Source organism: Hetaerina americana, unplaced genomic scaffold, assembly GCF_022747635.1.
Source record: "Hetaerina americana unplaced genomic scaffold, ioHetAmer1.1.p SCAF_8, whole genome shotgun sequence".
Taxonomy (NCBI): Eukaryota; Metazoa; Arthropoda; class Insecta; order Odonata; family Calopterygidae; genus Hetaerina; species Hetaerina americana.
Window position 1 is genome coordinate 59512955 of NW_027287427.1, and position 27746 is coordinate 59540700.

Sequence of the window (27746 nt, forward strand, 5' to 3'; positions counted from 1 at the left end):
ACTCAATTTTTCATACACAATTGAAAACACTGAACCTTGAGATAAGCCTGAGGTGTTAAATATTTTGAGAACTTTGATTCATTGATCACTCAAAACCGTATTTTGTCAATAATTTCAGAGGAAGTCACATCCACTGGATAATATTGATCACTTGTGAATATACGGCCACATTTAAACTCATTTACCACATTGGAAACAATAGCAAACACATAAGCAGGTGTGCCACGAACTTCATCCAACACAGCTTTTTATGATTTTCAATGTTAAACCTTTTAAAAAGAATTCTTTAATCACGGTACAAAACATTTTTTTTCCATTTGTGTGAAGAAACAAAAGTTTGCTGCTTCAGGCGACTATGAAAATGAAAGACAATGATGCATATAGCTGAAACTTTAACAGCAATCTAGTAAGAGACGAGGTTTACTAAAAGCAAGCCTATTCCGATACTAAATGCGTAATTGATAAAGTTTTCTAAGAAATTATAGAATGACCAGTATATTATTGGTATTTTACTGTTTAAGGTAGTTTTTGGATGGACATCAACTAAAAATTGCTACACTTCTTAGCTTCATATCACAATACACAACATGATTCACATTCCCATGCTAAAATAAACTGTTCTCCAACGCCAAATATACATTACAAAAAGATATTTACCTGGCAATCCACAGTACATAAAGGCTCCTTGGGTATGTATGGCACTTTTTCCAGGTTCTCGTATGACTTGGGTAGTAAATAAGGGTACATCATGTTCAATCGAGCTTTCTCCTCCTAAAGGAACCACAAAATTATAATATATCAACAATAGGTGTAATTACAAAAATAAAAAAATATACACAGGATAACTTTTGAAACATTTATCTTGAACTTTTTTCAACAATAAATTTGGTCCATATGAATATTATATATTGATGACATGAGCAACTGATCCTGGAGGCAGTGCATATGGACGGAAAAAAAATATTGGGTTGTGCCATGGATGAAATACACGTAGCTTTTTAAAATCCCCATGATAATTTTATATATAGTGGGATTTATTTTTTATATAATCAGTATGAGTCTAGAAGAATGACCGCAGGAAGTATATTTGTCAAGGTTCTTCCTGGAGAGCATACAGATGTTGTCCCGGTAAAATTTAAATATGTTCCATGGGGGATATTGTATTTAATATTTCACCAAGTCAAATCAGCAAAAAAGGAAGTTCTTCTGTTTATCCTCATCCTTTAGCAAGGCATGAAAATGCAAAGAATAGATATACCAGCCATGAGACAACTGGCTTTAGCAGAAATATATGTACTCAATCAACAATCACAGCAATACAACAAACACCCAATTTTTAGGCCAAGTAGATTCAAAATCTCATTAAAGCAATTTGAATCATGCAAAAATTACTGAACCACACAATGAAATTGTTGCATCCTCCAACCTTCCTCCAAACTAATCCCTCTTAGGTTTTCACTCCATTCTTCATCACATTCAGAGCTAGATTCAAAGACAATTCATGTATCTAATTGATATGAATATATTCCTCTATATTTTGGTGAAAATAAATTGGAACCACACCTAATTATCACCTTCCATGGCAAGTAATTTGCACAATGAGCAAAAATACTTTCCAAAATATGACTCCCTTGACTTTTTGCAAAAGCAACTTTTTGCACGAGTGATGAGAAAGGACAGGATTCCTGGAATTCTGCACCCCTGCTGCTTCACTTTGTGTTTAACACTCATTCCGCTAGCATCTTATGGTTACTAGTGATCACATCTTATTCCAAACTTCTTTTATGATATTTATTTGTGATTTTTTGTGCAACATTCAATAACCCTAGAAAGTGCCCCAGAAGAAAAACCCACATGAAGACAGCCATAAGAGAATAAAAATAATCATGGAAATACAACTAAGACCATTGAAAAAAGAAAAAGGTGGGTGCATGATTGATCCAGCATGCATATAATACCAGGAAAATTGCCTAATTGCAACGTAATTGTGCAAATAAATAATAAAAATGAAATCGGTCCATATCAACAATTTGCACTACCCTCAAGGGTAAGATTAATGAGACAGATGCTTCAAAGGGAGTGACAAGAATATCTACATAAATGTCATATTTTCTCAACAATGTTGAAAGGTAGTTTCTCATTCTGATAAATAAAAAGAAATTGCAAAGTGGCACTATTGACGAGAAAATCATTTGTGAGAAGTGTAAGTGATTTTTGCTGACCTCAGTATGAAGACCTCAGGTTTACCAATAGCTTACTAAGTATTTAAGGGAAGCTATGAGTGATTCAAGAAGTTAAATGAAAATATAAATTGGGGTGAGTTTGAGTAAATATGAGTTATATAACTTAACAATGATTTCACATTTTATGCTGGCAAAGGAAGCCACCTAATCCAGATGATGTAATACTTTTACAGTAGATCTAGCTGTAGAATATTGATGCACGGGATACATTATCAAAGGAATTAGAATATTTTATACTTTTTTATTTCCTTTATTTTTCTCAACATGGATCCATTAAGGTTCAAATGAACTCAGTTCTCAAAGCACATAAAAATTAAATCACTGCTACTACTGGTAGGGAGAACGGTTGATAAGTGAAGATGAGGAAGGATGAGAATAAGCTTTTGGAACAGTATGAAGGCTGGAAGACTTTATTAAGAACTGAAGAAGGCATTAATGTAGAAAAATAAGAGTGTAAGCTGGAAGAAATCCATAAAATAAGTAATATGAAATGTTTGTTAGGATCCATCCAAAGCATATATTCAATATTTAACTAATTTAAACTGATTTAAACTGATAACTGAAAGATAAACTGATAAACTCATAATTTAACTGATTTAAACTAACCCTGAATGGATACTTAAAATCAACACTTTTTGAGCTAAAATTGCAAAGTGGGAAGTAAAATACGAGCCAAATAGATGTGGAATTAGGATGAATAGGAGTGGCCTGTGGAGATGTTTAAGGTCTGACTCAGCTGAGTGTGGCTCAGTTACCCACTGATCAACATTAAAAAACAAGTCTGTATTTGAAACCCCTGATCAATGTTAAGGCCCCAGATTATAAAATCAACTTAGTATTATTTTGATTATTAATGATCTACAGTGAAAATCTGAACTAGACAGAAAATATTATTGCACACTTTCACAAAATTCTTTACTTTAAAGTAAACATTTTTTATGCTTCAGTTTCCAAGTAACCAAACATTTTATAACAGTACCTCGGTAATCTCAGGAAACTGTTTTTGCTGTCTCTTCATGTGAGTATCATTAAGTAGTCCACACCCATGGAATACTATATTACTTGCTCACAGTCTTCCTCTTCCCTAATACTTTCCTTTAGGTTTGATTTCCCTAATGTCTCATTAAGAGCTGAGTTTCTTTAGAATTTCTGACCTATTATCACTTACTGATATTGGGAGAAAGAAACTATGTAGAATTTAAGAGGAGTTTATTGCAGTGTTGGGATGTTGGTTAGTGTTTTGTGCAGACAGGCTAGGATATTGCAGCTCTACAGTTAGGCAGCTTTTGCCCATCCAAAACTTACCTTAACTGGTAGATATACATACTGAGTACAGTAATGTTTCTCATGTAATAGCACAGAGCTAATATTACCATTAACCAAGCTACAAAAAAAATACTGATTCAAAACTGATTAAAAAATGAGGTACAATTATATTTAACTGAGTGGAATATGCTGGCTATACTCCAAAACATGGTGAGGCACCATTCAACAAGCCTATCAAGCAAATAAATGGCACTGGTTCAAATTAGGGACAAAAAAGAAATAATTTAAATACAATGAAAAATCAGAATAAACAATGTTTACCTTTGCTGCATTCCATCTCTGAATGAAATGGCGCGAGATGTCTCTTGCTGGAGCTCCCTGGACCATTACACCAATGTCATGCCATGGCATTCGAGGAGTAACATTTCTATCGATAAAATCTGAACAAAACAATGTGTGAAGAGAATATTATCATCAAAGCCAAGAGGGTGTAGGCCATTCACATTCCAACCCCATATACCAGAGGCAGTCATCGTCAATCACAATTGTATCTCTACCAGGCAATTTAAATCTTTTTGATAACTGATGAGAAGCCATTGCAGTTACAATGAGGGATTAAATAATAGATTAGCATTAAATAATAGATGAATTAAACCATGGAATGGAATTAAATTTTTTAGCCACATAGCAAATTAAGAAAAATATAAGATAATAAATATATTATTATTATCTTATATTTTTCATTCCTACGGAAAGAGCCTTATTTATATTGGACACTTTTAATTTTAAGCATTCATTTGCAGGGAAAATCATTGGATTAACATTGGATGATCAATAAATCACCTGCATTGAGGGTCTGCATTTCCACCAACATCTTTTGTTTTTCATTTCTTGAAGCTACAGATGGGGCAGGAATGAATACGAGCAAGCTCAATTCAATGGTATGACACTCATCCTTGTGAAATTGCATCTTGAGGAATTAGAAAAACTTTGCCGATTCCATTAAATATTGTTGCAGTGCGACCTGTTTCATGAAATATGTGATATCTTCAGGCACAGCTATTAACAGGATGACAATTTACACAAAGTGAAATTGGAACTACTCATACTTTACAAAACACCTGTGGCAAGAGGGCCTATACCAGTGATGCCCCCCAGAATTTCTCCATGAGGGAAGAAAAGGATGGAGAATGGATGCACATGAGCAGTTTGAGATTAAAAAGAGTCCTATAAAAAAGAAGCTTGTCAACAAAAACTTTTTCTTATTTTCCTCCCTCCTCCTTCATGTGACCTTCATGTATAGACAATAGCATCTCCTCACTTTTAACAATTCTCCAACACGCAGCTCCCTCTTCCCCTGTCTTCCGCCTATCAGAGGTAAAAAATTCCTCCAGTTGCATCTGCAAATCCCCACAGATTGCACTACCAATACTTTCGTCTACCTAACTTTGCGTTAAAATTCTTTCATTTCCTTCTCTCTTCTATCTTTCTAATCATTTCGACCATAATCCATGGTTTCCTTGTTGTTTTCCAATTTAATTTTCCTAGATTTTCATTTGCAACTTTTGATATTCCTTTCTTGATATATTTCCATTTTTCTTTTAAGGTACCTAGCTCCCTGCCCTTACCAATCAGTTTCTCTACAGCCATCTGATACTTTGTTCTTAGCATTCTGGTAAATGATTCTAAATTCCATTTCCTCAACTGCCTTCCCTGTTTGATCATTTTGAATCAAATGCTTAACTTCATGAATTACTAAATTGTGACCTGAATCTGAATCTGCTCCTGAGAAATGGTGTGAATTGAACATGCTGTTCCTAAACCTGTGCCTACCATAATATAGTCTAACTGATATCTTTCTGAATTTTCAGGCATTTTCCTTATACATCAGAAGAAAATGTTAATGCTCCCACCAGCACAACTCTTAGGGTCATTAGAATACACAAGCCCTTCCAGCACATCAAGGTTGTAGTTCATGGCGAGGGATATGATTATTCCTTATGCTGTTTCTGATATTGACCGACTACATTTTAGAAAAATCAGAAATTTTATCAGAAATTTTCCAAGCAACAATCCTTCTAAGTTTCTTTTTTTTACCCTCATTAATCCCTCTTCTTTTGTAAATACCTTCAGTGAACACTGAGGGTAAAGTAAAGATAAATGACCTCATCGGTACCCAATGCTTTGATATGAATAACTCCATTTTTACTCTTTAAGAGGCCACTGCCATTCACTCAAAAGAGTGAAATGAATAGTACAACAGGAGTCCTCCAAGCACCAAAAATGTTCCAATTTCACACAGTAAAAATAATTTACTTTGCCTGGGATATCGAACAATCTAGTTTCAGATCTGGATCAAGGCAAATGATTTTTCCCTTGTACAATTCTAGCAGTTTTGTGAACATCAGAGAGTGACTTTTGCGACTCTTATGATGTTTCCCCCAGTTCTTCAAATTTCTCCAAGCACTGACTGCAAGTATACACTTGCAATCTAACACATTATTAAAAATATATATTTTAGATGAAGGTAATGTTATATTTAACCAAGTTTTTCCACCTGTCAACAAGACATTTCATTAAAGAGAAGGTTGTTTACTTACTTAACCAGTTAAAAAACCTATTCAGTATCATGTCCGACACACCCCCAGTTAAGTTTAAAATGCAGGATGCCACTGAATCAAAATATATCCAGTCATTCTACAGAGAATGTAAAACTTACATGGTCCCTTGAAGTTGCGCAATTTTGGCAAGTAAGTTTGCAGTTGTGTCCAGGGTTATTATCCTATTATCATTTACTTCGCAATCATAAACTATGGGCTAATAAATTCATTCCATGAAATTATTTGGCTTTTTGGTAATGCAAAATTTCATCTTTTATTGAACAATTGACGATGGTTAACTGCCTTTAAAATAAAGAGATGAAAAAAAATTCCTATAAGGTCTATTTTTTAAATTTATAAACCTTAAAAACAAAAAAAGTACCCTCAAGATGAGCAATACCTAAGGAACCAAACAAACCATTTTAAGTATTCAAACAGACAAATATCACTCAAGGTCACAAGGGAATAGTTTGGGAGAGTATTGCACATGTACCTCATTTTACATTGAGCTTGGCTATATTTTAAAACTGAAAGGCTTGAAAATTATGCAAATCAGCATCATATGGCTTTGAGATGGCTCTTTAGTATTCAATAAAATAAAAAGCATAAACACCATGTCAACCTACCAACAAAGTATTAAAAGAAAGATTTTTGATGGCAAAATATATGCAAGAAGTTTTTAAAACATTGGATGCAATTCAGTCTTGAAGTGAACAACTTTGTTTGACCAGTTTATGGATTGTGATGCAGGATAAAAGGAAAAGTACACAGGAAAAATTAAAAAAACTTTTTGGGTTCCATTAAGGCATAACAATATTAAATATAATGGATTAATGCTCATCTTGAGAGGCTTCATTACACACTATTTTACACAGACATTCTAGCAAAATATATCTTTAGTAAGTGGAAATAAAATGTAACAAAGCAATATTTAAAATTAAAGCTCACAACCAACAATACCACCTCCTGCATTACACACAATACTCAATCACTGTTTTAACATCCACTTAACTATCTACTAGCATTATAAATGGCATACTTGACCATGCAAGTAAACTAACTTTTTAAAGAAATCTGCTATTATTTCTGGGCCCACGGATTACAGACTAATGACTGGAGATTACCTTAGGCTCTTTACACCCCAAATTTGTCAGCTGGTCAAGTATATACTTAACACCACATTGAATGACCCAAAGATTGTACTGAAATTTCTTCAGAAATTCCCCACAAAATGCATCAGCCATTGTCAAGAGATTTTAAAATGATCTTTATATAAACTAATCTCTTGGAAAAATTAGGCCACAAGGGTTTTCAAAGTCTGTAGCAGAAAGACCTTAACTATGAAGGGAGTTAACAACATGAAAAGCACAAAAGGCTCCAAAACAGGACCACATGCATTGCAGCGAACAAGGCAATCGCGGCACTCAAAACAAAGACTCATGCATGCATGCACCAATACATCCTCGCATGTTTGATTAGGCTGTGTCTTTTAAGACATTTTTTACACAATACAAAGTATGTACCTACAGATTGTGGTTCCCCAGTCAGACTTAAGGCATTAAATCTGAGGAAATGGTGGAAATAAAAGATCTTGAGTCATATGCTTGAGAAAATATCAACTCCCTTACTATTCTCTATAAATTATGTTAGAATCTTTTGGATTCTTGGATGTCAAACAATATTGAGTAAAACTCTATTGAGAACGCAGGCATTTAGGTATATATTTATGAATATTAAAATTATGTAAATATATGTATACGTGTGTGTGTGTGTGTAATTTTCCTCAGTTTATATTTCAACCAACTTCATCATAACTGATGGGATCACAAATATACTCATACTTCTTACTTGTTTTTATCCTTCAATCACTAAATCTCAGCCTTCAGGTTTCATCATAATACATGTAGCATGTGTGACATCATGAAATAATTTATTTTTTGAAGACTTGCCATGCTTTTGCCATACATTTAAAATCAATGAATGCTTGTCAATGAAACATGAAAGCTGAGGAAAAGGGCAACCAACTCATCTCCTACATACCATGGTATGGAAGGTCTAGCCTGGAGAAGTCCTTCACAATGAAATTAGTATAGTCCTTCCCAATCCACAACTTGTTCATGACCATGAAGTCTGGTTCATCGAGATCCTTTAGGGGGCGGTGGAAGAGTATCCTTGGTGAAATGGAATCATTTTCTAAATCAATTCCTTCTTCTCCTTCACTTCCTCCACCGTCATCCTTTTCTTTCTCCTCCTCCTCTCCTTCTTCCTTCTCAGCCTTCCCATCTCCCACCTCATCTTCCTTATTTGTCATGACACCATCCTCGCATACAGCAACGTCATCCTCCTTGCAAATACTAAGGGAGTAACAATATTAATGATGAAGATAATGATAATTACAACCAAATTTACATTAAAAAGAAATCGAACATATAGGTTTGATGCCAAAATAATGATAAAGTTTCAAGACAAAAAAAAGTTAATTTTGAGGAACTGAAGGAATTATGCCACACATATATTGATTCAAAGGGAAAACATATTATCTTTTACAGCTTAAGTTAAAGAGGGTTATTAAAAATTTATTTCCAAGTGCATCAATGCATGGCAGTGAAAAAGTATATGTATGAAAAAGTTTCAAAGAGATTGTCTGAAAAACTTAGCTACCCATATGTACCCCCCTGATAAAAAGTTCTTTACATTTCAACACACATATGTATTGTTAGCAAATGAATGATCATATTAGGAGTTAAAATAATGAATTTAAGAAGAGTATTACAACTTAGATCTACGAGTATTTTTCATGACCCCTTAAAGTTATTAAAATATTAAGGGCCAATGTAGAGTGCAATCATCATAATTTTCCAACCTTATCATTAGATGAATTTCTAGAACCTATTCAAAGTTACCAAAGTACTTCAACCAGACTTGACATATGATTTAACAAACAAAGTCTAGTGAAAGATTACTGTCATGTAATGACTAACAGAAACCCACACTGCTGGAGATATGAAAATCTTTACTCACAGAGATATTGACTATGGACATCTCGAGTAACAGATATGCTAGTTTTAGCCCCATGGCAGCTTTTATTCAGAGTAATTTTCCAAGGGTCTGAGATTCAAGTGTAAATCCTAAACGCTTATTTTTACATACAATCTGCACTCATCATTTACGGATGTTTACCATTCAGATTGTGTTATCTGACATATCCTCCACTATTATTAAATCATGAAAAAGTTTCTGAATCATAAAAGATATGAATTAAATGTATGCATCTATCAATTTGTTCGAAAGTTAAGAAAACCAATGACCACATCTCACCTCATCTGAAAATAAGGTAAAAAGAGTCTGCTTAGGTTGGCCACCTGATGACAAGAATTGTTTTAATTAGTGATACATAATGGTTTATTTTGCCATATTAAATACCTAATTTGACTAGGATTGAGCTCTCTGCATGCTTGACAGAGACATAATTAGTTAAAACACTGATCAAAATACTACTGTTGACTTTTTGGCAGGTAATAAAAAAGATAAAAAAGTTAAAAAATAAATTATTCATAATTGCATTACCATATTAGCACGCTGGGTTCTTGAGAGAAGAAAATTAATGGATTTTAACTGACAGACATATGTTATAGATTGTTTGGACACACTAATCATCCTTTTTAACTATAACAAAGCTCAAACATTCCAAAGGGAGAGGCTCACAACCCTGACTAATTATCTATAGCAGGACAGTTCAGCTAGCATTAAAGGAAAAGTTGAAAAGGCTACGCACAAATACATTATGCTTGCATTTATTAACATATTATATTTTGTTAATATTAGGACATCAATAAATGTGTACCCCAAGCCCTCATCAAAATATGGCTGGATGAATATGTACTTAAAATTAAGCAACAACTGGTCACTACTATTTTGAAAATTTTATTTGAAAGGAGAATACGGGATTAAATGTTCAATTGTCTTTTTCTGCAATAATTTTAAGTGACCCTATTTCAAATAATTGAATAATGTAAGCCTTTTATCTTCTGACTTTAATGATACACAAATGAAATTTTGCACTAACTTACGAATAATTTACCTGCTCGCGAAGAAGGGAAAAATATTCCCAGTTTGTTTGTTTCGATGAAACGATTTTTTTTAATAAAATGAAATTAAAGATAAAAGACATTAAGGTAGGAAGGCCAAAATATATATCTGTGTATGTGTGTATATGTTTCAAAGGTCTAAGTATCCATGGTACAAAATGCATGGGATGCAGATACATAATAACTGTACATGCATATGCACATATGCTATCATTGAATATATGGTCCATGTAAACATCAGTACATATACACACATGACCACAAATACTTGTTTGCAGATACATGTTTAAAATGAATGTATTGCTGAGAACTTTAGTCAACCTCCCTAATCAATACCACCGCTAAGACGCATGCACTATTTAAGGATCTCACATGGGGATTCCTTCTCCATCATCGCCAGAGGCTGCAACTTCAGTTCGACTGAATCTCATTCGCCGCACGTGTCCCTTGTCGTCCTCAGCTGTCTCCTCCACACCCTCTCCTGCCTCCCCCTCCTTCCCTTCTGCCTCTTCTCCCTCTCCACCACCAGCCCCATTCTCCTCTTCACTCCCCGGTGAGTACAGTCTGCTAAGCCAGTCCTTGCCACGGGTCGTCACTCGCCTCACCTAGAAGTGGGCCACCAAGTCAGTCATCTCCTGAATGATTATTTACTTACAGTCATTTAATGCAACAATGCACAATTGATCTGAATTTTTCTAAAAGTTACACAGATCTCTTCCATATTCAGCAAACTACATTCAAGAGATAAAAATGATTTCATGATAAACTGTAAATGCATTCAAAGAAGATTTGCTGCGTTCCTAGTATATAGGTACTTGCTCTGAGGTCTTCCCATGGTTTAAATACAAAATTTCTATAGGTAAATTACTGTGAAAAAGTTGCTTGATATGACATGCTATCTGTCAAAATGCAGGCGAGATCTCAAGAAGAGATAATGCATACATGCAGTTATTATGACTGTGCAGATTTAAATTTTTGAACAAAAGCAAGACTCTCTCTCGATGATGATACGCTTTCTTGATTGTAATCACTTATCCATAAAACAGGAATAAATTTGTTCCAGCACTCTCGGTGCCAGCCGTGCTTCACATCTTATGCTAGGACTTTGGTGACCAATTGAATGAGAGACTAGTCTTACAAGATGAGCGTATAAGAGATAACTTGAGTACTAATAATCAATTTCGACACCACCCAAAATTATTTCACATGTGCAAATGATGCCAAGCCATTTTTGAGGAAAAGATTAAAAATGTTTTTTTTAGTAAAAAGTATTACTTTTCACATTTATTTTAAGTAACTTCAGACATATGAGCAAGAGAGAAAATAAAAAACTCAACCATATTATAAGAATGATTTTGTGTCCATTTCCTCCAACATATTTTGATTACACAACCACCTTTTAACAAAACATTGCCATAATCAGGTGTAAATAGCATTTTTGCATCCATCTATCCAATATAACAGTGTTAAAATTAGATTGAGTAATGAAAACACACTATGGAAATGGACACCATGTCATCTTTACCCTAGGGTAATCAAATAACCATAGAAAAAGATAATTTAAAACAGAATCAAGACTAGTAGAGGGACCAGGGACATTTTACACACAATTAGTGACGCTAATAGTTTAGCTGGTTGGGCTACACATTTTTACAGAAATATTTACTATTCTCTGTTATTTTTTAATCAAATAAATTTTACGGCAATATAAAAAGGCTGCTCCTGGCATCACAACATAGCAAATTTAGTAATTTTTTAATAAAAATGTATCATATTATTTCAGTTATTGAGGTCTTATTAGATTTCCTCCAGCAGCATGCCTGGGACACAAGTCAATGGGTTGAGTTATAGACATGAACTGCCCAAGACATCCAAGGAAATTAATTCTGCTAAATTTAAAAATAGTGCAGAGTTTTTCTAGCCAAGAAAATTTATTACAGCATCTCAAAATTTGTGAATGACAAAGTATGACAGCCCATGTGCCATAAATTCCTAAACCCATTTGAGATATGCATATTAAAAAAACTCATTTGTTTTTGTATAACTGCGAATGATGAGTCCTATAATGGACTTGATACCAATCTCTGAACAAATAAATATCCTTATTCCACCAGGTCTGGTTTACCACAGTTGATGTTTCAAAGGTTAACCCTGCCACCATGCTCAGGGCTTAAGTAAGAGAATAAATATTAAAAGGTACAATATGCTCTTGAACTCAATAATACATTTATAAAAATTAAACTGGGTAAACATGGGAACTACATGGAAAAGCTCTGAATGTAATACAAGACACAAATAATAATACATTTGACACACAGAGTTAAGCACGAATGGATAGCAGAGTTACTAGAGTAACTAACTTTATGGATATAACTCGAAAATAACAATGAGTAAATACAGAGTATGCAGTTGAAGCACACCAATTCTCAGATAAATCATGATTATGAAAACATATGAGCATATGGAATTGTAATTATTTTCAAATTGAACAAAAAAATAAACTTTAATGGCACTATGCCATCTATCTGCAAAGTATGATAGCAAGACTACGCATGCTACACATTATTCAAACACCAATGTATAAGTCTCACTTCATTTTGACACTTGCCACCCAATAGTTAACACTATAATAAAATAAACCTGAAGTGTGTTGTGCCTGATATATAAAGCTGATCTACTTTCATGGAACTATTAAATCAACTCGTAATTTTGAGTCAACATATTAATGAGGGAAGTAGCAAAGATTTACTTACATATAAACTCAAGGTGTCTTGGTTTTAACATATAGGTATCGATTTCCAATACATATCTATTTATTTCTCCTGAGGATGAGTTTTTTCAGATCATTGCACGAGCATTGATTTTTTAAAGTATCCCTCAGAAATGGTGGGACATCATTTACTTATACTTGAATAAATAAAGTAGCACCTTCTGTAAAATATAGTCCTTAGATGAAAGGTCCAATGATATTTTAGGACAAGGGCTGTAAACAAGCTGATATATTAATGGAATATTTCAGTCAGGATTGCTGCCTGATATATGTATATTAATCATAGTTGAGTAATAATTATTGCTCCTGGTAGGGTCACCCATGCCAGATAGGTCGAAGGTTAGGAGCCAGACGAAAGGTAGTCCACGCAGCGTCTGTTCCTCAGTGAGGCGGCTGCAATGGCGTCTGACCCCAGTGGGGCGGCCAGTAAGTGATGGTGTCACGTTAAAAACACTATTGAGGAAGGCAACGGGAAACCACCTCAATTATCATTCCCTAGAAAAATATGATGGACAATAGAGATATTTTGAGTCCTGGCAACCACGGGGCTCGGCCCAATCGGCCGTGTGTCGTGCCCGGCAGCGGGGGAGGCAAGGCTTCCGCGGTCGTCATCCCACGAAACCCTTGCAAGGGAAAACCAGCAGCAGCAGGACAGAAGACGCAGGAGAAGAAGACAAAATTAGTTAGAATAGGAACGTGGAATGTTAGGACAATGATGAGGACAGGGAAATTAGAGAATGTTAAGCGAGAGATGGAAAGGGGAAATATAGATATTTTAGGTCTATGCGAGGTGAGATGGAAATATAGCGGGGATTACTGGAGTGATAAGTATAGAATAATATACAGCGGTGGGGACGAGAGCCAACGAGGGGTTGCCATAGTATTAAATGAAGAGGTAGGAAGAAGCGTAGTCAACATAGAGCAGGTAACGGATAGAATACTACTAGTGGAGATAAAAGCAGAACCGACGAACTTAGTTATTATTCAGGTATACATGCCACCGAGCAACCATAAGGAAGAAGAGGTCGATAAGATATACGATCAGTTAGAGGACATGATCGCGTGTGTTCCAGCAGGGATACATTTGATAGTGATGGGGGACATGAATGCGACGGTAGGCGAAGGAAGAGATGGTGATGAGGTGGGCGACTACGGTTTAGGCACGAGGAATGACCGCGGGGAGAAAGCAGTTGAGTTCTGCAGGAGACAGGGGTTAGTCATCACCAACACTTGGTTTAGACACCACAAAAGACGCAGGTATACATGGAAAATGCCAGGTGACTCAGGAAGATATCAGCTAGATTATATCCTGGTTAGACACAGGTTTAGGAATAGTGTGATAAATTCCCACAGCTTTCCGGGAGCGGATGCGGACTCAGACCACAATTTAGTTGTTATGAAATGTAGCGTACGTTTCAAAAAGATAAGGCAGGGGCGGCGAGTTAGAAAATGGAATGTAGAAGCATTAAATGGGTTGAAAAGGAAGGAATACAAACAGGCGGTAGAGAAAATAATGGAGGATGGTAAAGGGCTTATTACTATCGAAGAAAAATGGGAAATGATCAAAAAAGGGTTGTCTAAAGCCGCAAAAGACACTATTGGAACCGTTAACGCTAAAAGGACTAGGAAACCATGGATCACGGATGAGATGATTACAAAGATGGATGAGCGGCGAAAATGGAAGAATATAAATACAGAATTAGGCAAAATGAAGTACAAAGAATTGAACAATAAATTGAGGCGGGCAACAAATAAGGCAAAAGATGCATGGTGGAAGACGCAGTGCGAGGATATGGAAAGTCTCCAGAGGAAGGGCGAAATCGGTGCGCTGTACAGCAAAGTTAAATCGTTATCGGGAAGTAAGAAAGGAAGAGCTATGCTAATAGTTAGAGATAAAGCGGGTAAGGTAATAGTTGACGCAGGAAAGATCCAAGAGAGATGGAAGGAGTATATAGAAGAACTGTATAGTAAAGAACTCAGACCAACACAGTTAGACATTGAAAAAGAAAATGACGTAGAGGAAGACAGCTTAGGTCCAGGCATACTAGACAATGAGATAGAAAGGGCATTAAGGGAGATGAAACTAAATAAGGCCGTGGGGGTAGATAACATTCCCGTGGAACTTTTAAAATGCTTAGGAAAATGTGGGAGGAAGAGGCTATATGGGCTGATCCGTAGCATTTATGAGGAGGGAATCTGGCCGGAAGACTTTGTGAGAGCAGTTTTAGTTCCGATTGCGAAAAAGGTAAAGGCCACGTCATGTGAGGACTATAGGACAATTAGTTTGATATCCCACGCAGCTAAAGTTGTTCTCAGGATCATAAACAAACGGATAGAGAGTAGGGCAAATGATTACTTAGGGGATGATCAGTTTGGGTTTAGGAAGGGGAGAGGTACGCGTGATGCCATTGCAGTAATGAGATTATTAATCGAGAGGAATATAGAACACAACCAGGAGGTATTTGCCTGTTTCGTAGATTTCGAAAAAGCGTTTGATAGAGTGAATTGGGAAAAACTAATGAGTATATTGCAGAAAATAGGAATAGATTGGAGGGAAAGGAGGCTAATCCGCAACCTGTACATGTCTCAGACTGCTCAGGTGCGGGTGGGAAACGGGGAGTCAGGATGGGCAGTGTTAGGAAGGGGTGTAAGGCAGGGTTGCCCATTATCACCGTTGCTGTTCAACCTGTATGCAGAGGAAATGATCAAAGAGGCATGGGAAGAACTCGAGGTAGGAATGAAAGTGGGCGGGGGATTCGTGAAATCAGTTAGGTTTGCTGATGACCAAGCTTTAGTTTGTCAGTCAGCCAAGGGGCTGCAAGCATTGCTTAGTGAATTGGAAATTCAGTGCGACAGGTATGGGATGAGAATCAATATTAATAAAACAAAGGTTATGCGATTTTCTAGAAAGAAAAAGGCCAAGCTTAACATTAAAGTAAGAGGGCAAAAACTAGAGCAGGTAGAACAGTTTACGTATCTCGGTAGTGTTTTGGACCAACACGGTCAAAGTAGTAGGGACGTAAGGAGAAGAATTGCGCTAGGCAAAGAGGCTTTCACGAGGAGGAGGGAGTTGATGACGGGGACTTTGAGTAAGGATGTTAAGAAAAGACTCGTAAAAACTTTGATATGGAGCGTAGCTATGTACGGCGCGGAAACGTGGTCATTGAAGCAGGAGGATAGACGTAGACTGGAGGCTTTTGAAATGTGGGTGTGGAGAAGAATGGAAAAGGTGAAATGGACAGAGAAGAAAACAAATGAGGAAGTACTTGGTATGGTGGGCGAAGAGAGGGGTTTGTTGGGAGCAATCCTATGGAGGCAGGAAAAGTGGATGAAGGGGGTGTTGACCGGCAGTGGGATGTTGAAGACTGTGATAGAGGGTAGAATGTTGGGCAAAAGAGGAAAGGGAAGGAACAGGATAGGGATGTTGGACGGGATGAAGGGGGAGGAAGAAAGTACTCAGAGATGAAGAGGGACCTGGTGTAGAGTAGAATTTAGGGTTGTGTTTTGTTAGTAGTCACAAAATATTTGTTTGGTAGTTGTGTCCATCAAAAAACCTACCTTAACCGGTAGATTACCTTAAAAAAAAAAAAAAAATTGTACTTGGGTGTGACATATTAATTTATGAAAGGGACAATACCTTTAAGGTTATGTTACGTGAAATTAAGAAAAACTATGACCAACATTTTAACAACATATTTCACCTTTTTCTGCAATATTATTTCAAATATTGTTAAAAAAAGTCATGGCTATGCATCTAATCATTGCTTACCTCTGTCACTATGCTCCGTCTTGGCATCTCAGGAGTGTCACACTTGATGTTCTCTGGGCTGGGCCCAGCTTCCATGCCATCTATTGGGTCCATACTGTCCGAGGAGACCAGCCTGGGTAAAGCAGACAATAAATATTTCTTAGAGAGATCGGTACTAATGCAGAAGTCACTTAGGCATGCATATTGCACTTAGAACCACAGATTCTGCTGACCAGCCATGATCATTGTAGGAAGCATTTTGAAAACTACAGCAACCCCCTCCCTTATTTCTCATTTATATGCATAAAAATGGCAAAAGCCTGGAATATCCAATGGTGTTCTGGGGCAACTATTGAGATTTTAATTTTCAAAAAATAAATAAGTTGTCTGATCTTCTACTACGTCAAGGAAACAAACTCTGAGGTTAAATAACACAGCTGTGGAATCAAAAGTGAAACCATTTGTTTGAAGACATTTTTAAAAGTATAAAATATAATAAGGTAATGAGTACAGATCAGAGATGAGAAAATTGTAAGCATCATAGGACCAACCTTAAATTATTTCCTTCTTTGGATTTTCATATTTCAAATCTGCTTCACTGCTGCTAAAAATAAACTTTCTAATGCAAGAATTTAACAGTACAAACATTACCCACCTAGACTGGGAATTCAATAAAAAATTAACTAGCCATCAACATCTCCTCAATCTATTTCCTCTGCATCACCCAGAAATTTTCCCAGAGACTTCTCCTCTCTCACCTAGCTTTACTGGGCTTTTACTTTATTTAAACTTTAATACATGCTCCCTCCGTCCAAATGAAGTTTCTTCAATTCATTAATATAATTCTGATTTAAGCTCACTTTCCTCCAAAGGTTTTTGACCCTATGTATTCATTTACAAATTTTATGTAATGGGCAACTATTGATTAGTAATTGCTTAGAATATCTGCCATCAGTTTTCTCCTCCAAGTGAATGTTTATTTCTCCTCTTTTCCTAATGACCCTGCTTCTATGCCCATTTTATTGCACAACACTGAATAAATATTCATACTGTTCTACATAATTTCTTATAACTGAGCCTTGTTTATTTCAATCAATATTCAACTTTTACAATTGTAATTCTTGAAAGCTTATTTTGTATTCCATTTTCTTAATCAATTAATGGTTTCTGGCGTAACTTTATGGAACCGATTCATTATAAATAAATGGAAGGACTAACTTTGTAGTTCCACACGAAAACGATTTATTCACACGACCCGGGTTTCGAAGTAAAACTTCATCATCAGGTGAGCTCTCTACATTTGCAGCCCTTCTTATATATACAGCCATGGCGGGGGTGGGGTGGAGATAATCAGGAAGGTTTGGGAGGGGTAAAGTCAGGATTGGTTTGCGTGCCGGAGGGGAGGGCAGTTTGGCGTCCCCTCCGCGATGTTGATGGAATGTGGAGCGGGAGGGAGAAGTCTACATTGTAGAGCTCTCGTAAGTCAGGGGATTAGAGAGGGTTAGATGAAGGGGAGGGGGCGGTGTCATCGGCCACCGTGAGGATTGGGACTTTAAGGAGGGGAGAGTGGGAGGCATACAGAAACAGAAATTTGTTAACAATATTTTCATTTAAACAAACACTATTTAAAATTTCTAAATGTTCTAAGGCGTCTAATCTATAGCCTTTGCTTTCAACATGTAAAATTTCGAAATCAAAATCACTTTTATGGTTATTATCAATCAAATGCTTTGCGAATTGAGAGTTCATCTTTTTATTTCTTGCACATGCTTGATGCTCCTTCACTCGTTCTTGGAATTTCCTCCCTGTCTGTCCGATGTATATTGCCCCGCAATCGCACTTTAGCTTATATACTCCACTCTTTTCCTTATATGGGATTCTGTCCTTTGTGTGGGAGAGCAGGCCCCTGAGGCTTGATTTGTTATAATGGGCTATCTTAATTCTACATTTTGGAAGTTTCTGACATACTTTTTGTGAAAAATCGTCTAAATAAAGGATTCTGCGCCACTTGGCTGCGGGGTCCTGTGGCGGTTCAGTACTGTAAATATCTTTCAATGCCATTTTATTCAGTTTTTTGCGGTATAGTTTCTCTACTAGCTCCTCATCGTAGCCGTTGTTTCTTGCAATCAATTTAATCGTGGTAAGTTCTTTTTTGACGTTGTTTTGCGACATTGGGACGTTCACCAACCGGTGTATCATTGAATGGAAGGCGGAGAGTTTTTGCGAGAAGCAATGTCTAGACTTGAAATGGATAACTTGATCTGTGTATGAGTTTTTCCGAAAGATAGAGAAATCAAGCCGGTTGTTTAATTTTGAAATTTTTAAATCAAGAAAATTCAGTGAATTATTTTCTTCTACTTCACAGGTGAATTTTAGGTTTTCGTTCAAAGAATTTAAATGTGTAAGAAATAGCTGAATTTGCCTTTTGGAGCCTCTCCACACACAAAACACATCGTCCACATATCGATACCAACACAACACATTATTTGTTAGTTCGTTACACGAGGAGAACAAGTTCTTTTCGAAATGGTTCATATAAATGTCGGCCAGAATCGGTGATAGAGGGCAACCCATAGCTAGGCCATTGGGCTGTTTGAAATATTTTCCATTAAATTTAAAATAATTTTGCGAAGCACATGTCTGTAGCAGTTGGATTAGTTCACAGATAACTGGGTAAGGCACAGAATTCGGGATAAGTTTGGTTTCTGCAATGTCTATAGCTTCTTTAGGCGGCACACTGGTGAAAATATTACGGAACATATTACGGAAAATATTTCATAACTGATGTTTTATAATCCACATTACTAGTACTGATTCAATCGGCTCCCTTCATGCCCACCACAATCTCCTTTGGTGCTTCTATTCATCTATTCAGGGTGTGTTTAAAAAAGGCGTTGATAATAGACAATTCTGTCCTGCAACTTGTCTAACACTGATTATCAATTATCCTTTCCTATACCTACAGATGAAATCTGGACTTTTGTAAGGAAATGAAAACAAAATCAGGATTGATAATGTATTTAATGTAAAAAGTTGTCCTGATTAGTCCCTCAAAACTATTAGGTCATAGATGTTGTGTAGACTTCCTTTTGTATTCCCTATAATATTTCCTTCTTTAGTACTTCATACTTATTTCCTGCATTTACACCATCTAAAAAAGGTTTTTCTCTTTCCCACTTTACTAAATTCTCCTTTCAATTACAACTTTCAACACCCAGATAATTCTCAATTTCCTTTACTCATTATCATCTTTTACATATTTCATCCAACAACTTTCTTTTCTCATAATATTAAAACCTTTCGTCTATAATGCAACCCGACTTATTTTCTCCATATCTCAAAGGCCTCCAAACTATACTCATCCTCGAGCTTCAAAGACCAGGATTCAGATCCACACAGTATGGTCCACATTTAAATCTTTAATATTTTATTCTTTATGACTTTACGCAGTGCACCTGTCCTTCTCCTTACAGATTCTTCCATTGCCAATGTGACTCTCTTTCAGTCTTTACCACTACATACATTTTCCACAAAAAAAGTATCACCAAAAAATGTATGCAAAATAGCTTCACCTGTAATAGTTGTCTGATCTTCTAATACACCAAGGAAACAAACTCTGAGGTTAAATAACACAGTTCTGGTATCAAAAGTAAGACCATTCGTGTGAAGAAATTTAAAAAGCTTAGAATATAATAAGGTAATGAGAACCAGTCAGAGATGAGAAAATTGTAAGCATCCAAAAAAACTATGACTTTCAGTCTCAGATAACCGGTATTCAATTTTTACTCATAGTTTTGTTAGTGTTGCAGAAAACAAGATAGCATTGTGGTCTTAGCAAAACAAAGACTTACCATGTTCTCTCCTGAAATAGTATCATTGTGAAGTAATTATCAAATGAGTCTACTAAATAGAAAAAAGGCTTCTGGCTTGAAGAAAAAGAGAACTATTCCAACCTCATAGGTGTGTCAACAATGTGGCCAGCTCTCTCTGCAACTTCTACAGTCTCATCTGCAATTACGTCCCCAGCCCCATCAATTGGCTTGGCGGAATCAGGCAGTAAATCGAGACTGGGCCCAAACACCCCCACTCCAATTGCATTGCTCGCTTCAGCAAGCCTCAGCATTGCATGGGGTTTAGATGATGATGATGACTGACGGCTGGAGGTGACTTTTGGCATCCGTGGGTGGTACACAGTGCCTGACTGCAGCGGCTGAATGCCTCCAATGTCAGTCAGCCTGAAAACAAAGCGCATCTGTTCAGGATACACCTTGGGTTCCTACAGATATGATTCCCAAGGGGGAGCCATATTACTCCCTCCCTTAAGGAATATTTAAGGCATTGATAGCATTCAAAATATTTCTTACAGGCCCAACACTAATTTTTGATACCTATCTCCCAGGCATATAATTATCCACTGCAAAGTAGTGTTGAGGTCTTTAAATTAGTATGATTATTTTCTAATTGAATGTGATATTCAACTAGCACTGCATGCAAAAGGTTATAAAATTATAATGTTCGTATGTCTTGAAAATGGCCCTCCCTTCCAGTGGTGGATGTATAAAACCTCTAATAGGGGTGTTTTTTATATCCAATCCTGGGTACATATGAATTACAATGGCCAAATTTAAACACTTCTTCACGTGTGTTACCCAGAAGAGCTCATAAGCTGCCATACAATAATGATATACAGATCTTGAGGGAATGAAACAATTTTTAAAAATAGAAACAGAACAACAAGTCAACTTTAAATTTTAAATAAATTCAGAGTGAACAGCAAAATCCAATCTGTCATCATGATATGACCAGACAAGACAATCAAAGACTTATTTTACTCTTAAATAACAACTCAATAACTCCAAAATGTAATATCTCAGTAATTTTAACCCCTCCCAAATTAATTTAAATTTATCCACTGTTTAAAGATATATGCACAAAATTTTCCAAAGTTGATAAATGATTCCAGTAACATGACCTACTTGCATAGAGGCTCATTGGTTAATTTTCATTTCAAACTGCTCTTCCCTCATTGACCTTTACCTATGTTTAGGATCATCCCAGCGGCCATAGCAAAGGTCAATGCCTCCAACAAATGCAATGCTCTGGTCAACAACCACGATCTTCTCATGGTGAGCCCACAGGAAGATTCCCACTTTTGCATGGTCTGGATGCCTCAGTACCTTAATGTTCTCAGGATGGAGGCTCACCAACCGCTGCTTACTATAGTAACTGTTGATACCCAAGGCAAGTTCCACCTCTTTATACAGCATCACAAAAATTTTCACTCCTTCTTCCTGAGGGAGGGATATTTGAAAAAAGATAAGTGCATTTACAGGACTGCAATTGATTGAAATTTTAATATTATTTACCATCTCATCTTCTTATGTTAAGCAGAAGTGAAAAACCCACATTTTTTTGTTATCATTTATTCTTAACACAAACATTTTCAGTAAATTATTTATAAAATGAGATGCTTTGCCAATTAAGCTGACTTCTGCAAATTGCCTCACTAAAACGCTCACCAAATTCACATGTTGGAGCCTGTATGTTTGACTCTTTGGCATAGTCTGTAAAAAAATGAATTAGCCTACACCTGCTTGTAAAAAAATTGGTGGTAAGCAAAAATATGACAAAAGCACCACGTGTACGTCAAGTTTTAATTATGTATATTAATCTTTAGGCAGCAAGTGATAAACAATTACAAGAAAAATATGGTCTTTCATTCAATGTTCAGGTCAAACATAGATGCATATATTTTAAATTTTACAATTTGATGTAATGGGCATACGTTTTACGTACCAACCAGCACAAGGAGCAAAGATTGTTGAGTGAACAAGCATTTTTGGACCATACTGACAAGACAAATGACTTGATCTTGCACCTAGTGACTATTTCCTCTTCTTGCACTCCAAACAGTGGCTGGGTAGACAACAGTTTAAAGAGGATACGGAACTCAAGACCATCAATGTGACCTGGTTTGATTCCCAGGCGGCAAATTTCTACGCTCGGGAATTAAAGAGGCTAATCCAGCAATATGAAAAGTGTTTAAAATTGAATGACGATTGTGTAGAAAAGTGAAGTAGGCTTGCAGGAAACTAAAAAAACCATCAATTAAAACTTTCAAAAAAATACATTAATATTTAAGACCAAACATGCAAATTAATAAAATAACCCTCGTAAATAAGTACATACTATGCTTTGTGTTTTTAATATTTTTAATAATATCTACTGTGGTATATAACCATCTAATAATAAATAAAGATTAAGATTTCATCATAATCATTCATGGTTTTTATGAATAATACACAATTCACTGCCAGGAATAAATCTTTTTGGTCAAGTTTGGCTCCACGTCTGCAGTTAAGTAGCTGTGAAACCCTAGGTAAACTTTGAAACATAAAAGGGACTGAGGCAAAGAGATGGAAAGGGGTCAACTCACAGCTTTCCTCTTAAGGATGTTGTGTAGTTGCCAGTGGCGGTCTCTAGTGTGCCTCTTCATGAAGATCTCAGGTGAGAGCCACCAGTCGGCTATGAAGATCTCCTCTCGAGCTGCATCCAAGGCATCAGCCACTGCCTCCATATATGAAGATCCATCCACATACCACGAACCCAAGCAGCCACTTCGAATTGGAGCATATGACTCATAACGATTCTTCTGAACGAATTCCTTCCCAACTGCAATGGAATATATAAAAACATATGGTATGGTGGGCGAAGAGAGGGGTTTGTTGGGAGAAATCCTATGGAGGCAGGAAAAGTGGATGAAGGGGGTTTTGACCGGCAGCGGGATGTTGAAGACTGTAATAGAGGGGAGAATATTAGACAAACAAGGAAAGGGAAGGAACAGGATAGGGATGTTGGATGGGATGAAGGGAGGAAGAAAGTACTCAGAACTGAAGTGGGACCTAATGTACAGTAGGATGCTGTGCTTTGCTAGGGGCCACAAATTATTTAATTAGTAATTATGTCCATCCAAAAACCTACCTTAATCGGTATACTACCTAATAATAATAATATATAAATGATAAATTGTAATTGTTTTTACATAGGTCAGACTGGCATAACGCTTTAATCTCTGACTTCAGAACATTTAAAATGTGTTCAAACGTTGACAGAAACTCTGTTTCAGTAGAAATTAATGAATTTACTCAATCCTTAATTCCCTCAGTCATTAAAATCATCATCTTTGTCATTGAAGTCATTAAAAATGAAAACAAACAGAAGTTAAAACAATTAAACCAAGTTTAATATATAACTACAGTCAAAAGTAAAACAAGGTGTAATAAAAAATACTCTCCAGGAATTCAAATTTTAACCCTTGATACAGTAGGTGGATGCACTAGGACTATACCTGATCGCCCTTACAAACCTAACCATTTGCTGGATGGAACATCAAAAAGCCCAGAGAAAATCAGATACCAAGGATTCAAACTCTTTAACAAACTACCATCTGAAATCCAGAGCCAGGAGGAAAGGAAATTCAAACTGTGTGTAAAAGATATTTCACAAAAAAACTTGTCTTATAATATTCGTGAATACATGGAATATGACATGCAATAACTTTGCTTTTGTTTTCAAATCTATGTTTTGCATTTTAATTTATTTTTCTATTGCACTTAGTATACATGTGAAAAGCGCTATTTTCTATATTGTACCTTCTTTGTGCCTCCCTTTTGATGACTCCAAGCAAATCTAGCCTATAGACAAATAAAGCTACAGCTACGGTACCAAAAATATGAAATTTGTTAGCATATAAGAATATAGCCATCAGTTTGTCTTGATCTGTTAAACCTTTTCACTTACCCATTTATATTGAGAAAAAAAATAATAATATACTTTATTCATCTTATAATCATATTCACATATGGTAGATGTCGTCATTTAGGAACATACAGTTGTTACTAGATAATATAGTATACAGCACAATATACAATCACATAAAATACTTATTTGAAAATATTTGCATTCATACACATAGTATTCTACTCACGCTAGACCTTATAATTTTAGGCTAGTAAAGTCGAGCTCATAATACTCCTGTATTGAGTATAAAGGATTGGAGGTAAGACAATCACGCAGCACCCTGCGGAACACTACATTGCGGGCTGACTTTACAGATTTTGGAAGCATATTAAACAATTTGATAGGTAGACCTTCAACTTTGTAAGTCCTATCTAGCCTACAGTATGGAAAATCCATATTAGACTTTGCTCTGGTGTTATGGCTGTGAACGTCAGTCCTAGTGGAGTACATACTCGTATTTTCTTTTACATGAACTAATGAATAGAATATATATAAATTGTAGACAGTCATAATTTTTAAATTTAAAAAGAGAGGTCTACAGTGTTCAAGTGGACATGAATTAGATAAGGTACGGACTGCCTTTTTCTGCATCACAAAGATTAGCTTAATATCAGATGCATGCCCCTAAAGTCTAATGCCATACGTAATATGTGAGTGAAAGAATGCATAGTAGGCATTAATTAAGTAGTCCTTACTAACATATAATTTCAATTTCCTGAGCAGAAATAAGGCTCGGGCAAGTTTCTTCCTAATGTATAGAATATGAGTACTCCATGTTAAATTGGAGTCTATATAAAATCCCAGCAGTTTCACAGGGACAGTATCTGGTGTAGCACATTTTAGAGTACATATAAGATGCTGAGTTTTATTGGGATTCATATGGAGATTGTTGACAGAAAACCAGTCCACTGCCTTTTTAAGTATAATAGGAACTCTATTCATCGCATCAGAATGATGGACAATGAACAATGAACAATGCTATCCAGTTGAAAAATACTTTTTAAGAACACAGTATGGCAAATACTTTGTGTGATATTAAAAGCAACTGCCTTTGAACATCTCATTTGAGTTGATATGATCTTGAAATTAGTATGTTATAAAAATGTCTAACTTTCTTTAATCCAATGCAGCCAAGTAATTCTCAAGTTCATCACATTTTAAAGGCATTTCATACTGAATGTTCATTAAAATGCAGGTAATAACCAATTTCAAAGTTTATATGAAGGATAATTAGCATGGTTTTCATAACTACAAACTTTACAGGGTTCAATCTTTGGATATTGATATCAATCCTCAGAGGGCGATTAATGTTAATATACTACCTTGATCAAAAGGTTCCCGGAATAACCACCGTGTGGCGCTCCCATCGTTCCGATTTGAGTTCTGTTTTTTTTTTGTTAAATTGGTACATCTGTTGTTGATATTCCCTTTAAATCTTAGTGTCATAACTTGACATTTGCAAAAGTTACGTAGCCAAGAGTACATCTATCTCTGTGTGTGTTGGCGATTTTTTACAATTTCAGAAATGGATTTAAATTTGCAACAACGAACTTGTATTAAATTTTGCGTAAAAAACGGATTTAGTGGCGCACGGACGTTGGAAATGTTGGAAAAGTGTTTCGGCAACGATTCTCTAAAAAAAACGGTCGTTTACCAGTGGCACGAGCGGTTCAGAAGTGGTCGTGAGTCAATCGAAGATGATGAACGCAGTGGCAGACCATCGACATCGAAAGTCGGTGAAAAAATTGATAAAGTAAAAGAAATGTTGGTCAATAACCGCAAATTAACCATCAGAGAAATAGCGGAGGACTTGAACATTGCCTATGGATCCGCCCAAGACATTGTGGTTAATGATTTGGGTTTCCGTCGTGTAGCAGCAAAGTTGGTTCCAAAAGACCTCAATTTCATGCAAAAAAGAGACCGTGTTGACGTCACAAAAGACATGATTTGCGAGGCTGAATCCGATCCCACATTCATCAAAAGGATCATTACTGGAGACGAGACGTGGGTTTATGAGTACGACACGCAATCCAGACATCAGGCAAGTGAATGGCGTTCACCAAATGAGCCGAGACCAAAAAAACCACGTCGTTTTCAGTCAAAAAAGAAGGCAATGCTGACGGTTTTCATGGATTACAACGGTGTAGTGCATCATGAATTTTTGCCAGAAGGCCAGACAGTAAACAAAGAGTATTATTTGGGCGTTATGAGACGTTTGCGTGAAGCAATTCGCCGAAAGAGACCAGAAATGTGGGCAGAAAACTCGTGGATTTTGCACCATGATAACGCACCGTCGCACAGTGCTATCATTATTCGTAATTTTTTGACGAAAAATGCAACAAATACCATCCAACAGCCACCGAATTCACCTGATTTGGCTCCCTGTGACTTCTTTCTGTTCAATCGAGTTAAAAAACCATTACGGGGAACGCGTTTTAGCAGCCGAGAGGAAGTAATGGAAAAATCGCAGGAAGCACTGATGGACATACCGAAAACCGACCGTAACTTTTGCAAATGTCAAGTTATGACACTAAGATTTAAAGGGAATATCAACAACAGATGTACCAATTTAACAAAAAAAACAGAACTCAAATCGGAACGATGGGAGCGCCACACGGTGGTTATTCCGGGAACTTTTTGATCAAGGTAGTATTTTGACACAAAAGTATAGTTTCAGTTATATCATTGGCTGAAGAAATTAGAGAATGAAATAACCTAAAGATTATAACCCGTAGAAATGCCATGAAATAACAAAATTATAAAAAATGTTGCTAGCTATGTAAAATGCCTATTTTGGAAAGTCATTGGGTGTATAACTACAGTAAGCAATAAAATGCACTCACTTGGACTGCAAGCCACTTCCTTCAAGTATGATGCCCACTCCTTAATTTTCCGTTTGGTCCAGTCCCTTATTATCAGGTTTCTGGGAGAAAATGAACAAAAAAATGATAACTGCACGTATTTGTTGAGTGAATATGTGAAAATCACAAATATGACTAGAAGAAGAGACTTAAATGAACAACCATAAATAATTTTACACAAAGATTTTAATTAAAAAGTAACATTAATCTTTAAAGGATTCCAGTAGTGATAAATTTTGAAAATATTTTAAATTCTTGATTTTAAGCAGTATAATTTGTACAGGTTCAGTAAATACACCAAGTAACTGATTTTTACTCAGCCATTGATGATGCAAATGACATTAGAACAAGCCTCTTATTTCCAGGTTTC

The 27746-nt window shown here is 36.2% G+C and overlaps 1 protein-coding gene across 1 annotated transcript in view; it reads right to left on the reverse strand.

The window, feature by feature from the left end:
• Positions 1-27746, reverse strand: part of Pld (Phospholipase D) — a 51415-nt gene that overhangs the window by 15177 nt on the left and 8492 nt on the right. The window contains exons 7-15 of the mRNA XM_071596685.1: positions 27359-27438; positions 23152-23387; positions 21753-22006; positions 20669-20950; positions 16737-16848; positions 10570-10802; positions 8150-8463; positions 3831-3949; positions 658-771 (exon numbers count right to left, since the gene is read on the reverse strand). Coding sequence (XP_071452786.1) covers positions 658-771; positions 3831-3949; positions 8150-8463; positions 10570-10802; positions 16737-16848; positions 20669-20950; positions 21753-22006; positions 23152-23387; positions 27359-27438 — 1744 coding nt within the window. The remainder of the gene's footprint in view (positions 1-657; positions 772-3830; positions 3950-8149; positions 8464-10569; positions 10803-16736; positions 16849-20668; positions 20951-21752; positions 22007-23151; positions 23388-27358; positions 27439-27746) is intronic.